Source organism: Pleuronectes platessa, chromosome 3 (genome assembly GCF_947347685.1).
Source record: "Pleuronectes platessa chromosome 3, fPlePla1.1, whole genome shotgun sequence".
NCBI classification, from domain to species: Eukaryota; Metazoa; Chordata; class Actinopteri; order Pleuronectiformes; family Pleuronectidae; genus Pleuronectes; species Pleuronectes platessa.
Window position 1 is genome coordinate 2325968 of NC_070628.1, and position 16602 is coordinate 2342569.

The 16602-nt window shown below is 48.3% G+C and overlaps 2 protein-coding genes across 2 annotated transcripts in view; one reads left to right on the plus strand and one right to left on the minus strand.

Moving 5' to 3' along the window:
- Positions 1 to 287: 287 nt before the first annotated feature.
- On the minus strand, positions 288 to 11698 carry hoga1 (4-hydroxy-2-oxoglutarate aldolase 1). Its single transcript, XM_053418904.1, has 8 exons — positions 11647 to 11698; positions 11178 to 11434; positions 10043 to 10171; positions 9306 to 9433; positions 8702 to 8836; positions 4385 to 4481; positions 2095 to 2228; positions 288 to 862 (listed from the first exon to the last, which is right to left on the minus strand). The coding sequence occupies exons 2-8, from the start codon at positions 11389 to 11391 to the stop codon at positions 713 to 715; spliced, it is 987 nt and encodes a 328-aa protein (XP_053274879.1). The 5' UTR covers positions 11392 to 11434; positions 11647 to 11698; the 3' UTR covers positions 288 to 712.
- A 2232-nt stretch (positions 11699 to 13930) lies between these two features.
- LOC128436930 (metal transporter CNNM1-like) overlaps positions 13931 to 16602 on the plus strand; it is an 8211-nt gene continuing 5539 nt past the window's right edge. Inside the window, 1 exon segment of the mRNA XM_053418872.1 lies at positions 13931 to 15353. Within this exon segment, the coding sequence (XP_053274847.1) occupies positions 13931 to 15353 (1423 nt within the window).

Genomic DNA, 16602 nt, shown 5'->3' on the forward strand with positions numbered 1-16602 from the left:
TTTTTTCTATCCAGGAGTTTTTCCATCACTTTCTTTAACAATGATAGAAAATGTGTTTTAGTGAATAAATGACGGATCTTGCCTCAAAGAAAGTTCTGAGTTTGAGTTTCAATATTTTACTAAACATCTCAGGAAATAAGATTCAAACTTTTCATAATAAAATCAGTTTGTGATATTTGTCTACTTCCTGTTTCCTACTGTAAGAGGAGGACGGTGGAGCAACTTGATCAACTGTGAGATTTACATATTGATAAACATAAAGAGTGAATAAAAACAGGAAATCAGTGTGTGTTGGTTATTGTGTGTTTTATTATTGTTGTAGCAGCGAGTCGCACACAGATCGATTCATCATCACTTCTTCAACAGGTTCAGTCGTTTCTCTCTCTATTACAACAATTGATCCTGAAGCTTTAAATGTGATTTTCTGACACAGACATTAATGAGTTTGTCAGAAAACCTAAAACACATTGAATCGTTTACATTCAGTCAAATTAAAGTTACAGTTATTTAATTTTACATGTATATTAAATCAAAACAGGAGAAAGTGGATTTATTGGGAGATTTTGAGCTGTGAGGCAGAATCAGATTTATTCTCTTGCTGTTCCTCGACCACGTGTCACACGGACCTGAGGACTGAACAGACACAAGTGAAGACACACACACTCTCTCTAACACACACACACACACAGACACACACAGACAGACACACACCTCACAGCCAGCCGTTGGACGTGAAGTCCCGTCTCAGCTGCTGCGTCTCGGCGTCTGACAGCGGCTGCAGCGGTGACCGACAGGCGCCGCCGTGGAAACCAAACCACTCCATCGCCTGTTTGAGGGCGGGGACTCCCAACTTCCTGGTCACCTAGCAACACAGAGCGCTCCAATGAGTCTCCATACATACTCCCACATGCCCCCCCCCTCCCCCCCCCCCCCACTCGTTGCCTCTCGCTGCGTCTGGACCTTGATACTCGAGCGGATCTTCACGATGCAGCTCACGTGTGGAGGTGTTCACAGAGGAGACGTCCAGGACCTTCAAGTTCAAAACTGCTTTATTTCTAATCTCGGTTTTTGTTTTTTTAAAAGGGTCATGTGACGGATAAGAGCCAATCAGGAAGCAAACGTGTCCTCATTTACAAAGTCTACGTAACCCAACCCGGAGAGTTAGCTACGTTTCTAAACTACTACGTTCACGAAGTAGTTTGTACGTCAGCATTAGAGATGTGTGGGTGTGGCCTAAATGGCTTATCCACCCACTGGGACGTCTCTCACTGGTTTGCGAGCTGCTGTTTGAAGCCTCCGTCTGTTCGGCGCCATCTTGGTTTTTTGAAACCAGAAGGGACCATATTTGGAGGAGAGGGGGTGGAGCCTGACTAAGGGGACACTACACGCCCACCTACAACTGCACCCATTGAGCGGAACTAGCTGTCAATCACACTGTGGTAATCCCCCCCCCCCCCCCTCCCAACACATCCGGTGCTTTATGGTCTGTTTGACTCTAAATGATCATAATTCACTAAATGAACATCAGCTGTTTGAAGAAGACTTGAAACTAGAGACTGAGACATGAACTCCTGAGGAAAATGTTTACTGACGTTAAAAAGTGAGAAGTTACTTTCTCATTGACTTCTATAGAAACTACCAGTGGAGTCGCCCCCTGCTGGTCATAAGAGAGAACACAGGTTTCAGGCACTAACGCAGCGGCTTCACTTTCCCAAACCTTTAGTCTTTGTGTGTTTTTATAATCAGTCGTGGTTTTACAGGTTCTTGTCAGCGGGCCGTTTCCTGGTTTCTTTGTTTTATACAAACATTTCGAAAAGGAAAATGTTTTTATCTGTTGAATTAAAACTCTTCAGAACCACGAGCAACCGAACCTCAGGAGCAAAGAGGCAATTCGTTATATTAACTCTCTTTTTCTGTTGTTTCAGCAGAAACGTCTTTAACCCCCGAAAATACTGGTTCTCCTCCTCGTCCCACTGAGGTTTAATAAAACTTGTGAAACTACTTCCTGTCGCTCTGCCCAGTGACAGGAGAGGAGCAGCTCCTTTTAGTGGCGCGGTGGATAAACGTGTGCACCGTGCAGCAGATGGTACTCACGGCGGCGTTGGGCTCGATGAGGCGCTGCTGCAGGACTCTGGCTTCCTCCCAGCGACCGGACACACACAGACGCTCCAGCTCGCACAGCTGGGCGCCCAGGACGTTCGCCAGAGCACACACCCCCCCCACTGCACCTGGAACACAGGTCGCTCAGCGGTGAGTCATCAGAGGGAAAAAGATGAAACCTTTTTTTACGTAAACTGTCTTTGCCTTTAGTAAAATGAAGAAAAGGTGAAAAAGGTTGGAGAGGAACTGATCTCCAGTCAGAGTCCAAACAGAAGAATTAGCTTCACACTAAAGTCCAAGCAGCTCCAGAGGTTTTTACTCAACAGAGAAATCTAAAGATAAAGATAAAACAGGAAGTTCCAGTGATTCCTCTTCAATAGACACATCAGACTCCTGGTTTCATACACACCAGGGATCTCACAGTAAATCACTGACTCTCAGCAGTTCTCTCTCCTCACGGCTCAGATGTGTTGATATGATTATTTATTGTGAGGCAGACATTTTCCCAGGCAACAGGAAGCGATGGTTTCTCATCGTCTGTCTGGTGGAGCAGAGAAGAATCAGCTCCGTGGCCTTGGCCTTGTTGTTGTTGTGCAGAGAGCCGAGCCGGAGGGTTGTGTTTGTGTGTCTCCTTTGTGTGTGTGTGTGGTCTGCAGCAATCAGATCGCTCAGCTGTCAGTCAACAGGTGAGCGGCCCCGCCTCCTCGCACGACCCAACGCGTCCGGGAGAGAGGGAGGGCGAGCGAGGAGTCTGTGGCTCGACTTCCTTCAGCGGCCATTTTCTGATTCAAACGTTCATGTGAATATTTGGACATAAGCTGACTGACAGGCAGAGGCCCCGCCCCCTTCAGCATCAGTGCGATGCATGAATTCGGCCACGGAAAAGTCAACACACACTCACATCATGCACACATTATCTTATCACACACACATACACACACACACACATGCAGCCAATTAATCCCATATTTCAGTTATGGAGATGAGAGCATGTCAGGGAGCATAGATCAGAGAGCTGAGGGGCCGAGTGTGTGTGTGTGTGTGTGTGTGTGCGTGCGTGTGTGCGTGTGTGTGTCCACATCAATGTCCTAATGAGGCAACATGTCTTTCTGAGGTCATGGTTAGACGTGAACTGGTTTTGGGATTATGCTCATCGAAATGAATGCAAATCAATGCAATGTCCTAATAAGGATAGATGCTCACACTTCTAATCGTGTGTGTGTGTCTGTGTGTCTGTGTGTGCGTCTTTTGTGCTCCTGTACAGCTATCTCTGTGACCCCCCCGTTGAATGGACAGTTTGGGGGTTAAGACTTGGGTTAGGGTTAGGGGCTTGGGAATACATTATGCCAATGAATGTCCTCACTAAGATAGCTGTAGAAACATGCGTGTGTGCGTGTGTGTGTGTGTGTGTGTGTGTGTGTGTGTGTGTGTGTGAACATGACTCATTAGGTTCCTGAGCATCATGTTGATGTCTATCCCCCCACGTCTTCACGTCTGATCTGATCCGAGCGTCCGCTGAACGTGGTCGACATGAGAAGAAGAAGAAGAAGAAGAAGAAGAAGAAGAAGAAGAAGAAGCCTCTTCATAACTCTGCAGTGAGAGGGAGCTGCTGTTTGATGACTGAGCTTCACATGAAGGATCAGAGAGACATGATGATGATGATTAAGATGATGATGAAGAAGAAGATGAGGGAGAACTCTGATGAAAACACTAAATGGTCAAACTGGGCTGCGTTCAGGGGAACAAGGTTTTATCGATCGCTGCAAAGGCTCCGACTCCAAATGTGCAAGATGGCGGATCTGAGTCCGGTGGAAGAGACGTGGAGGGTTCGATACCAAGGCTCCGTCCCACGACAACAGAGGCTTCTCACACGACGCACAACTACACACCACACAAACACAACCACGACGGAGGTGAGCGACAACAGATGGAACGAGTTTCTGTGTCTGAGCCGGACTCGTTTGTGTTTGGACGTTTCCCAGAGTTCATGTCTGAAAACGTGAGGATTTGTTAAAGTGAAAAGAGAAGAAACACAAATGGAAAGTTTGTCGTGTTCTGGAAAATCAGGATTTTGTACGACCACAGGAAGTGACCTCAGAGTGCAAAGCTTTCTGGGTAGAAAACGGAGGATGTTGATATCTGATCTGAGATGAAGATACGACCACATGATGTCACACTCGTCACGGAGCAGCCCCTCTGGTTCCAGATTAAAAGAGACGAGGAGGAGAAGAGCTGGCGACCGCTCCCTGAGAGGAACCACTCGGCTGCTTGAGGTTTTTCTCACCGACACAGTAGGCGGCCATGAGGAACCCGGCCGAGCCCGCCAGCACCTGGAAGTCCTGCTCCTTGGTTCTGTGAACAATCAGGCCGATCCGAGTGATCTGAGGAGACACAGAGAGCGAGAGGAGAAGAAGGAGAAGGTAAAAGAGCAGGAGTGATTCATCGTCATCTCTTATCCCCGGGGGGGGGACACAAACCCAACATCGCACAAGGTAAACAAATCGCTCAGCTGGAGACGAGCAGCGACTCTTTACAGAGGATTTGGGAGGGGGGGGGGGGGGATCATTCAACATCCCAAATGAAAGAAGGAGAAGGAGAGAGAGAGAGAGAGAGAGAGAGAGAGAGAGAGAGAGAAAGTCCCAGGAGAGATAAAAAGAGGAATCATCTTCAATCGAGGAGGAGGAGGAGGAGGAGAAGCTCATTAATAATTCATACGCTCCTTATTTTTTGTTTTGCATCTTCTAATTCTCTTTTGTCAATCCGGACGTGAGAATCCAAATAAACCTGAAACGTTCAAAGGCAGCGTGAGAAGAAGACGAGGACGGGGACGGGGGGGGGGGGGGGACGAAGACGAGGACGGCTGCTCTGGGGGGGGAGCCGAACAGTCCACAGGGAGAACGTGGAGCCGGCGGCTTCAGCCTCCATCACCGGTACCGGGGAGGTTCTATTTTTAACCGCCGGGTGTCACTCAGCTTCCCCGTATCAGTCATTTCAAACACGCAGGCCTGTAATTGATCAGTCAGTCAATCAGGCTGGAGGAGCTCCTGCTGGTCTCCTGAAGCACTCTGGGTATTCAGACGCGGTTCCCCAGTGGGAGAAAGAAAGCTGCAGCGACACCACTGTCCTGCCCCAGTGACAGGAAACCACTCATTAGCTCTTATTTCCTTTTAAAGTCTCATTATCGTCATTAGCCTGAAGTGAGCGGCTCTCGGGCTCCGCTGTGAATCCAGTCTGGAGTCGCTCCATCGTTTCATATCGATCAGCTCCTCAGATTTACATCCTGAGGAAAGTTAAAGTAAAAAGGGACGTGGAACCAAACCTCTAAGAAACATATGGTAACTTATAACTTGTATTTATTTCATTTTAACAACACCGTTAATCAAAATGGATCCTTTGCTTTATGTTATTGAAGACGTTCACTTTCTAATGTTTTCATGACATCAATCCGGCGTCAATCTCCAAAAACCAGATGAGTCTTAAATCTGCAGAACCTGAGAATCATCAGGTTTTTAAGTTTCCAGGTTCAGATCCACACGCACGTTAGAAACAGGAAGTGATGATCTCTGTGAGGTGCCTGGAAATAGAAGCTGATGAAATAAAGCTGCAGCTCCACTGCTGGTGGGTGAGATTAATTATGTTCAACCTGCAATTATCATCATTTTAATCGTTATTTATTTAGTTCCTCCTCTTTCCTGATGTCATGTGCATCTCACTTATGACTCTAGCTCTATAGATCTTTAATTTGACTCATCGTATCTTAAGGGAGAAGATTTCTGCAGCAAATTAATTAAGAAAACCACAAACTTCCACCGTGGTCTTCAGAGAGTTCAATTGTTAAATCTTTGAAATGATGTTTGAAATGTCTTTAAGTTCAACGTGTTTATCATATTTTAATGTTCAGGACTATTTTTAAGTTGTAGCTATAAATGTCTCTTCAGGGTAAAATACAATAATCAGTCAGATTGGATCCGATGGGGAAACTCTCACACGTCTGACAGGGGGGGGGGGGGGACTCTAACGATGAAGCTCTAACGATCCCCGAGGGGAGGATCATCAAAGCAGCAGATCTCTTTACTGCCTGATGAGAACATTAAAGGTTCCTCAGGTTCCTCAGACCTGGAGAACATCAGGAGACTGACAGCAGCTTCAAACCGTCATGTGACCGAACGCAGCTCGTTTCACCAGCGTCTCCATCGACTCACAAACTTTTCACATCACTCTCACCGATCATCAGCGACACACAACATCTCGTCAACGCCTCACAAACACAAACACAAACACATCTGTAACACACACTGAAGCGATTGATCCTCTAAAGAAGCCTTACACCAAAAGCTGTGTTCGGGAGAATCAGTTACTCGAGGAGGAGAGGAGAAGAGAGGAGGAGAGGAGAAGAGGAGGTGAGGAGGAGAGGAGGAGAGGAGGTGAGGAGGAGAGGAAGAGAGGAGGAGAGAGAGAGGATGAGAGGAGGAGATGAGGAGAGGAGGAGAGGGAGAGAGGAGGAGAGGAGGAGGGGAGGAGAGGAGAAGAGGAGAAGAGGAGGAGAGGAGGAGATGAGGAGAGGGGGAGAGGAGGAGAGGAGGAGAGGAGAAGAGGAGAAGAGGAGGAGAGGAGGAGAGGGAGAGAGGAGGAGAGGAGGAGGGAGGAGAGGAGAAGAGGAGAAGAGAGGAGGAGGAGAGGAGGAGAGGAGGAGAGGAGGAGAGGAAGAGAGGAGGAGAGGAGAAGAGGAGTTGAGGAGGAGAGGAGGAGAGGAGGAGAGGAGAAGAGGAGTAGAGGAGGAGAGGAGGAGAGGAGGAGAGGAGGTGAGGAGGAGAGGAAGAGAGGAGGAGAGAGAGAGGATGAGAGGAGGAGATGAGGAGAGGAGGAGAGGGAGAGAGGAGGAGAGGAGGAGGGGAGGAGAGGAGAAGAGGAGAAGAGGAGGAGAGGAGGAGATGAGGAGAGGGGGAGAGGAGGAGAGGAGGAGAGGAGAAGAGGAGAAGAGGAGGAGAGGAGGAGAGGAGTTGAGGAGGAGAGGAGGAGAGGAGAAGAGGAGTAGAGGAGGAGAGGAGGAGAGGAGGAGAGGAGGTGAGGAGGAGAGGAAGAGAGGAGGAGAGAGAGAGGATGAGAGGAGGAGATGAGGAGAGGAGGAGAGGGAGAGAGGAGGAGAGGAGGAGGGGAGGAGAGGAGAAGAGGAGAAGAGGAGGAGAGGAGGAGATGAGGAGAGGGGGAGAGGAGGAGAGGAGGAGAGGAGAAGAGGAGAAGAGGAGGAGAGGAGGAGAGGGAGAGAGGAGGAGAGGAGGAGGGGAGGAGAGGAGAAGAGGAGAAGAGAGGAGGAGGAGAGGAGGAGAGGAGGAGAGGAGGAGATGAGAAGAGGAGAAGAGGAAGAGAGGAGGAGAGGAGAAGAGGAGTTGAGGAGGAGAGGAGGAGAGGAGGAGAGGAGAAGAGGAGTAGAGGAGGAGAGGAGAAGAGGAGTAGAGGAGGAGAGGAGGAGAGGAGGACAGACGGAGAGGAGGAGGGGAGGGAGAGGAGGAGAGGAGGAGAGGAGGACAGACGGAGAGGAGGAGAGGAGGACAGATGGAGAGGAGGAGAGGAGGTTAGGAGGAGAGGAAGATATTTACAATGTTTGATTTCAAAGTCGTCCAGAACTATTCAGATTAGATTCTTGAAGCTCGACCCAGAAGGTGTGTTTGTCTAAAGTTTACCACGAAACTAGAAATGATTATTCTCTGAGAAATCTGTGAAAATGTACAAAAATATTGCAGTTTTAATAGAAAGTTTCAAGAAAAAAATTAGCTCAGTATTTTTGGCACAACTCTGCGAACCAACCAAAACAAACCCAGATGAAAACAAAACCTCATTTGGATTCTAAATCTAAAAATAACTTTTCCACAACAAATCAAATTCAATCTCAGAAAAACTGTCAAACTCAGCTCAATTTCACTCGTGTCTGTTTTCCTCTGACAACGTTTTTCAAATTCACTTTGGCCCCAGTTTATTAAAACCAGTGAGTTCCCATCAGGTGGAGATGTTCCAGCCGACTGGTTTCAGTTTCCTGCTCTGAATCATCTCCCTGCAGCTCGCCTGTCGTCCTCACTCTGACCCGTCACCTCTTGTTTTCTGAGCGTGGCCTCTTCACGCCCACAAATTGAGCGAGGCCACTCGGCAGCTTGAACTGCTCCCACGCTTCTGTCTCCCAGCGACTGGACAAACATGTTATTTACCCAATCAGGAATCTATTTGCAACTTCTACCCACACAGACACAAAAAAACACACAAAGTGTGAAGAGCTCGACAAGAGGAAACTGTTCTTTTCTCTCCAGCACCTCTGCAGCGAGAGAGACTTCATCTGGAACTTCTTCACGAGTTCACTCTGTGTTCTCCACAGAGGCTGGGGGGGGGGGGGGGGGGGGCTGATCTGCTGAAACTCAGGAGCCTGCGGGGGCGGAGAGGAGATCTCAGCCCAGACGCAAAGATGGCGTCATCGTACCGGAGGAAGTGAGAGTGGAGCTTCCTCCTGTGGTTGAAAGTCTCAATAAACATCTTTAAACCTGTGTAACAACTGGGTTATTTAAACAGGAGGTGGTGGTGGTGGTGGGGGGGGGGGGGGGGGTTCGGTTCTTACGTCTCCTCCGCTGTCCTTCAGGCCCACGATGTTCGGATGCTGGGACAGATGCACCACGGCGTCCAGCGGCAGCTCCAGGCCCGTGTTGGCCGGGACGCTGTAGAGCACCACCGGCACCGCACTGCTGTCCGCCACCTGCAGGGGGCGCATGTGTGAACGTCCACGTTTAAATTACAATAAAGTTAACAACTCAGGTTTGATTCCTTATCTACAGTCACTGGTTTTCAGCGTGGACTGTAAATAAAGACTTCAGACAGACAGACCTGATCGCCCCCTGGTGGCTGCCTGCAGTATCGGTTTTATATATATATATATATATAGAGGAAGTGGAGACACATTGTCCATTTTTATTTTCAGTCAATGGTCCTAAAACAAACCTGGAAGACATCTTGAGCATTTCTTAACAGTTTGGTTTGTTCCCCGTTTCCCGTCAGAGCTGATTTAAAAAGATTCAGACTTGGACAACATGTCCCAGTCACAATGGTCCCAGTCACACTGGTCCCAGTCACAATGGTCCCAGTCACACTGGTCCCAGTCACAATGGTCCCAGTCACAATGGTCCCAGTCACACTGGTCCCAGTCACAATGGATGATTTGATGTTACCTTGGTAAAGTGCTGGATCAGAGCGCGAGCGTCCATCTTGCCCTTGTAGAAGCAGGGGTTCACCACCAGGACCACGTCGGCTCCGGCCGCCGCCATCTTCTCCGTGAGCTGCACCGTGGCGCGGGTGGCTGAGCGGGAGACGGGGGGGAGAAACACAACGTGACAGGAAGTTCACACTTCCAGAACTTCTCCGGTTCCAGGAGTTAATCTCTCATTAATGTTCTAAACGGCTCGTACGTGCACATGATGTATGATTAACCTCACATTCTGCTCAAGGCCTGTGTTTGTACTGTGAGTAACTTTCTCCTTTAACAAACTCAACACAACAACCTTGACTTCAGCTCTGATTCAGAGTTTGATGGAAAAACTGAAGGATTCATGTTCTCATGGTTTTTATTTTCATAAGTTTCCTCCTCTTCAATCTGATTTTACAATTAACACTATTTAACTTCACTTCATAGAATTAGATTTTTTTCCCTCTCTAATATTTTGTGTTGGGTTCAAGTGAATGTCAGGGACTTTGATTAATGCAAAACATTATGAAATTCAATCTTAGCAAACATCCGAGTAAAAAAACCTGTTGATTGAAATCTAGTTTCAAGTGGATCGTTCACATGACGACTAACCATCATCTCTGTTGTTTATGAATATGAAAAGTATTTAACGTTGAACCCTGCGCTTACACAAAGCTAAGTGCTGTTACACACACACACACACACACACACACAGTTTCCTACATTCACAGCCTGATCCGGCCATCAGCAGTTTGTCGGCGGGCAGCGAGCGTCTGACCGTCTTCACCACCTCCACCCGCTCCTCCTCCGTCAGGTAGGGGTACTCTCCATTGGAGCCCTGCACCACCAGACCTGCAACACAGACCTCGGATCAGTTCCTGTATCTTCCTCCCCTGCCGACACTGTTCTTATAGACACTGGACTTTTATTGGGATTTGAACCACACGCTCATAAATATCAGTGCTCTCAACACGTCCGACTCTTTTCATCAAGATCCATGAATTATTATCTGAGAATCTCCAGGTTCATCACCAAGAAGGTAGTGAGTCCTTCTCAGACCACATCCTCCCACCCAGTTTCATGGAAATCCACTGTGTTGTTTTGTGTTGTTTTGTGTTGTTTTGTGTTGTCTGGCTTTCAAGCAGAGGACAGAGGTACAAACACACAAATGACAGCAGTGTGTAGTATTCTAAGATCAATGAAGGATTATCTCCTCTTATCTTTATGTTTCGGTTTCCACGTTTTCATATAAAATATAAAAAACAACAGCTGTGTTAGTTTGTGTAGAACTGAACGCTGTAATATTCATATCTGTGGGGGTGTATCCATAATTTAACGGCGATATGGAATCACTGTAGGAAGCAGAATACTGCACATGACTGAATAAACTAACTTTATTAAAGCAGCTGGAAAAACTGAAAGAGGTTTTTATTTTTACAGATTTCCTCTCATCGAAACTTCAATTTACATTTAGGGTAAAAAATGTTTGAGTGGTTTTCTGTAAAACAACAATATGAAAATAACAGATTAATATATATTTAGTGATATGGCTGATAAACTGATATGTAAGTGTAGTAACATTACACTGAGCATACTGTAAATACCTCAGCTGTAGTAGCGTTAGAGAACCACCAGGAGGAGACAAACCTAAACCCGTCGTTTGCCGGGAGCTGAACTTTGACCTTCCTGCAGGTCCCTGAACTAACAGACTGGTCAATGAACCAATGAGCAGCTGGAGCCTCCACGTTCGAACCCGAGTGAAGTTAATCAGTGACCAGTTGAACTCGTTCCCCTGAGGAACCTTCTGGATCATCTGACCCGGTTCTGACTCCACTGCAGCTTCCTCCGAGTCTCTGACCTTTAAACGGAATCCTGGCATATTTCTGCAGGTTCCCCTCCAGCGCGCGGTGGTCCACGTCCTCCCCGGCGGTGAAGGGGGTGGCGATGGGCGGGTAGATGCCGCTGAGGTCCAGCCTGGCAGCGGCAGCAGCGGCGACGTGGCTCCGGGTTCGTCTCCACGCTCCTCCGCAGAGGAGAGGAACCGGGCGTCTCCACATCCGAGCGCACAGCATCGTGAGGCGGACACTGACCGGTGCTCGCTCCCTGTGTGTGTGTCTGTGTGTGTGCAGCAGGGGGAGGGGGAGGGGGGGGGTTATCATTAACCAGCTTCTGTAAATATTGACCAAAGTTAAATTTCTACAGAAACTTTCAAACTGTCTCAACTCGGAGGGTTTTTATCAGCCACGTTTTTACGCTGCGTCGTGCGTAAAAGTCCAAATGCGCGTTTGTTAGGTCACTTTATCCACATGGCAAAAACTAACACTCACCTGACAACTGTTTGAAACGACTGTCACACAAACAGAGACACACACTCCAACATGCACAGTGTGTGTTTACCCAGCAAATCCCCAGCTCCGCCCCCGGAACAAGCAGGGATCGTGCACCACGTGCAGGTTTCCACCAGGGGGCGCTGCGAGTAACTCAACCCTCACTCTGCTGACACCAGTTGAATCAACGGTCTGGTTTTATTAAACATCTTTTCAGAACAGTTTCCTTATGAAAACATTTAAATTCACCAGATCTGGATTTATTCTAATGTGTAATAGAAATTAAGTTTTAGCATCACATCCAGTAAAATGGGATATAACTTATAGAACTTTTCTTAATAATTAAATATAATATAAATATGAAACTTCATTTAAAACGAGAATAAGACAAACGATAATTTATAAGCTGGAATGTTTCTCCTTCTGTTTTCTCACATGAGCTAAACATTGATATCCACTTGATTAATCTTCATCTCTTCAATAACTTTTAAATTATAGGCTGCTAATGAATAATACATAATAAACCATGTTCTACTTTACAGCTTGATTATGATTTATGGACTTATAACTTATAACCTATGGACACATCACAGCTGAAAGGAAACTTCCAAGAAGAATAAAAACTTACGAGGATTATGATAAATAAAATAAATCTGTGTCTCAGTGGATGTTATAGCCTTTACTATACTGCCCCCGTGTGGAGGAGTCTTTAACTGCAGTTACATTGCATCTGCAGTGCCTTTTAAATCTGTTTTAATTATTAAACATGAAGCACAAAGTACAAACTTGTTACACCTGCAGGAGCAATTCAAGGGACTTGGGGGCCCCAGTCAAAATAAGGGGACCTCAGCCCCCCCCACCCAAAAGAAACACATGATCTCCAAACTCTTCATTCCAATCTTCTAATTCTGCTTTTAGTAGAAGTATTCAAGTTAAAGGTCAGACTGTGCGTACATGTAAAGAACAGTAAAGAAGTAAAGTCAAGTGAACTTCACACATCTCATCACACATACATTCAGACGTCCCAGTGACACCAGGACTGGTTCGGAGACGTCCCAGTGACACCAGGACTGGGTTGGAGACGTCCCACCGTGAAGTCGTAAAGAATCCTGCACTTCGATGCTCAAACATCTCACAGTGTCACCAAATCATAGATTAGTACATGAAAATACAACTTTTTAATAAACCCCTGTTTGAAAGAGACTTTAAATAACTCATGGATTTGAGTCACTCCCTGTTCAACCTGTTGGGACGTCCCCGGGGACAAAAGTCCTTTCTGTGATTTGTGTATGTTGGTTTGAGTGTTGCTCTGTTGTGTGTTTCATGTGGTGTGTTGCGGGTGAATGTGTGTGTGCACTTATTGTTCAGTGTTAGATTCCTGAACCGAACCGTCTCGGCCCGGTGCCCAGAGGTCAGAAGGTCAATCCTGATCTCAGCCTCTAGAGGTCAGACATTTCTCATGTTAGAGCTTTGATGAACTCCCTCTGGATCTAGGAGACGTGTGAGTGATGTGAGGCTGGAGAGTTTTGATTTGAGTGTCAGGGAGAAAACTTCATACTCTCTAACTCACTAAGTTAAACTATGCAGCCAAAGATCATCTGCACAACCTGGCAACACACAGTGGCTCTTACTGACTTCATTAACTTAAACCTGATCCATTGATTAGTCCATGAACAGTTTGACTCTGTGACGACACCTCAACTCTGGTTTTTAGGTTTTAAAGCCAGTTTTATCTGTTATGTGTTTTTAGGGCAGGTGCAATATTCAACTCCCTTTTATTCTGCATCATTATTCTGGGGTCTCATGTCCTTGTGTAGTGTTTCTGTTGTGTGTTGCCCAGTGTTGTTGTGCAGCTGCTGTAGCACTTTGGCCCGAGAGCAAATCCCCCATGGAGACATCAGAGTAGATCTGATTGATTTGATTTGTAGACGCTATCGTTTACCTCCGGATCTTTACAGCTGCAGTTGTGGATTTCCCAAAAATACTATAAAGCTTTAATGGCTGTCGTCTTGATTTAACGTCTCAATAAATGATCTTGATTAGATCATTTACTTCAGTCCTCGTGGCTCCGGACTGGTTTTACAGTGATGGTGCAGATCCTGGTACTGGTGATGATCCGCTGCTGCATCGCGGGCTCCGGGTTATTATTAGACAGTGACGTCAGCGGAGGGCGCGTTTCTGTCTCCGCCGAACATCACATCCCTGCTTCTCCCTCATGGAGCGGAGCCGCGCAGCGACACGTGACCCGGGAGCCCCGGGCTGACGGAGCGCCTCACACCGCATCATGGCTGCGGAGGATGCGGCCGCGCGGTACCGAGCCGGAGCCCCGCGGCTCCCGGCGGCCCGGCTGCTGCTGCTCGGCCTGGCCGCCTCGCTGCTCCCGGCCCCGGCGCTCGGGCTCCTCGGGTTCCGGCCGGAGGAGACCGGGCCGGAGCTGTCCGTGGAGGACGGGGTGCTGAAAGCCACCGAGGGCACGCGCTTCATGCTGCGGGTTTACTACTCCACCTCCCCGCAGAGGCTCAACCGCACCGCGGCGACCCGCACCAACAACGCCGCGCCGTGGATCGCCTTCATCGAGGAGCCGAGTCCCGGACGAGAGGGACAAGTTCACCCGAAGCGGAACATGTGCATGGACAAGGACGCCAGGACGTCCGACATCGAGGTTCTGGGCTCCTTCAAGTCCGCTTCAAGCCAGAACTCGGTGCTGGTGGAGCTGCTGGCCAAACACCTGCGCAAGGGGGAGAAGATGAAGTTCTACTCGATGTGCGCCTTCGACGGGTCCAAGTGGGAGCACTACCGGACGCGGGACTTCTGGGTGGCCGTGGTGGAGCGCTCCGCAGAACCGGAGCTGTGGCTCCAGGTGCTGGTGTCGGTCCTGCTGCTCGGGCTGTCCGCCTTGTTCAGCGGGCTGAACCTGAGCCTGTTGGCGCTGGACCCGGTGGAGCTGCAGGTTCTGCAGAACAGCGGCACCGACAAGGAGCAGAATTACGCGCGGAAGATCGAGTCTGTGCGTCGGCACGGGAACTACGTGCTCTGCACTCTGCTGCTGGGGAACGCGATCATCAACGCCTCGCTGGCCGTGTGGATGTGTCAGATCCTGGGCATGACCTGGCTGTCCACGGTCATCTGCGCCTTCGGCATCTTCTTCATCGGGGAGATCCTCCCACACTCGGTGGCGTCGCGCCACGGCCTCGCCATCGCCTCCAAAACCATCTGGGTGACGCGGCTGCTGATGGTGCTCTCCTTCCCCATCTCCTACCCCATCAGCAAACTGCTGGACCTCATCCTCAACCAGGAGATCTCCAACTTCTACACCCGAGAGAAGCTCCTGGAGATGCTGCGCGTCTCGGACCCGTACCACGACCTGGTCAAGGAGGAGCTCAACATCATCCAGGGCGCGCTGGAGCTGCGCACCAAGACCGTGGAGGACGTCCTGACGCCGCTCACCGACTGCTTCATGCTGGCCTCGGACGCGGTGCTGGACTTCAACACCATGTCGGAGATCATGCAGAGCGGCTACACGAGGATCCCGGTGTTCGAGAACGAGCGCTCCAACATCCTGGACATCCTGTTCGTCAAGGACCTGGCGTTCGTGGACCCGGACGACTGCACCCCCCTGAAGACCGTCACCCAGTTCTACAAGCTGCCGCTGCACTGCGTCTTCAACGACACCAAGCTGGACACCATGCTGGAGGAGTTCAAGAAAGGTCAGGAGGGAGTGTGTGTCCGTGTGTCTGTGGCATTGTGTTGTTCCTGGGTCAGATGAAGTATCTCAAGTTTGAAACCAAACACAACCGTCCCTCTCTCTCTCTCTCTCTCTCTCTCTCTCTCTTGTCTCCCGTCTTTTCCACCCTCTCCTCTCTCACCTTCCTTTGCTCCCACCGGTCGAGGCAGGTGCTGGAGGTTAGAGTTTCTTCTCAATGCTGCTCCTTGTGGCAGATGTTGGGTTTGTCCAAAACATTGTCTGGTCTCGACCTCACTACAAAAACATGTTATTCATGTGTCCTGTGGTATCTGACATAGTCGACATAGAGGAATGGATAAACATGTAAATGTCTATATATAAACCATGAGTATACAATTGAGTATAAAATCGTCAGTGCAGATAAACCAGGTAGGATGAACACAAAGTTGTCTAACTTCCCTCGGCACCACAAACTATAAGAAGTGACACAATATTGTAGAAGAGTTTGAGGACGACTCACGAATGACGAGGTGACAACACAGGACAACACAACACTACAAACACACAACGGACACTGAACTCGTAACATATCGAATATGTTTAAAATGCGTTTTTGTAAATCAGAGACTTTTGATCGGTCTCTGAATTCTCAGTATTCACATCGATACTGTGGCCGAGATTCAGTTAAATTACATTAAGACTTTAAAACACATGTAAATAGAGAAACCACGTGGAGATTAAGAACACAACTTCATCAACATGACGACACAAACACGTGTAAATACACAAAAGTGATGCAAACGACAGCAGCTCGACGCTCTGTGAGGTTTCAACACAACTGACGAGCAGCAGACTCACAACACAGCAGCAGACTCACAACACACAGCCCGTCATCATGAACCTGTGGCTGCAGTCTGCCTCTGCATCCATCAGCTGGCAGCTGAGTGGAGGAGTTTAAAATGGGTGGGGTGCTCACCGGCCAATCACAGCCCTCCTAGCTCCTCATCCTCCCTGCACAGTCAGCTGTTTTATTGTTACTGCTGCAGGTTTGTGGTGAGAAGAGGAAGAGGAGGAGGAGGAGGAGGAGGAGGAAGAGGAGGTGGAGAAGGAAGAGGAGGAGGAGGAGGAGGAAGAGGCAGAGGTAAACAGACAAGGACACTTCCACTGAGGCCTTTTATTCTGAGGGTGAAAATCTTAGTTTCAACATCAACATGTTTTTTAACTATCGATGATTTGATGACTTGTTATAATAATAATAGAAAACACAAAAA

Coding starts and splice junctions, on each gene's coding strand:
- hoga1 (XM_053418904.1), bottom strand. CDS start 11,391: ATGCTGTGCGCTCGGATGTGGAGACGCCCGGTTCCTCTCCTCTGCGGA. Junction 4,482..8,701: donor TGAAGGACAGCGGAGGAGAC/GTAAGAACCGAA, acceptor GTGTCTCCTCAG/ATCACTCGGATCGGCCTGAT. Junction 863..2,094: donor TCATCGAGCCCAACGCCGCC/GTGAGTACCATC, acceptor CTGTGTTGCTAG/GTGACCAGGAAGTTGGGAGT.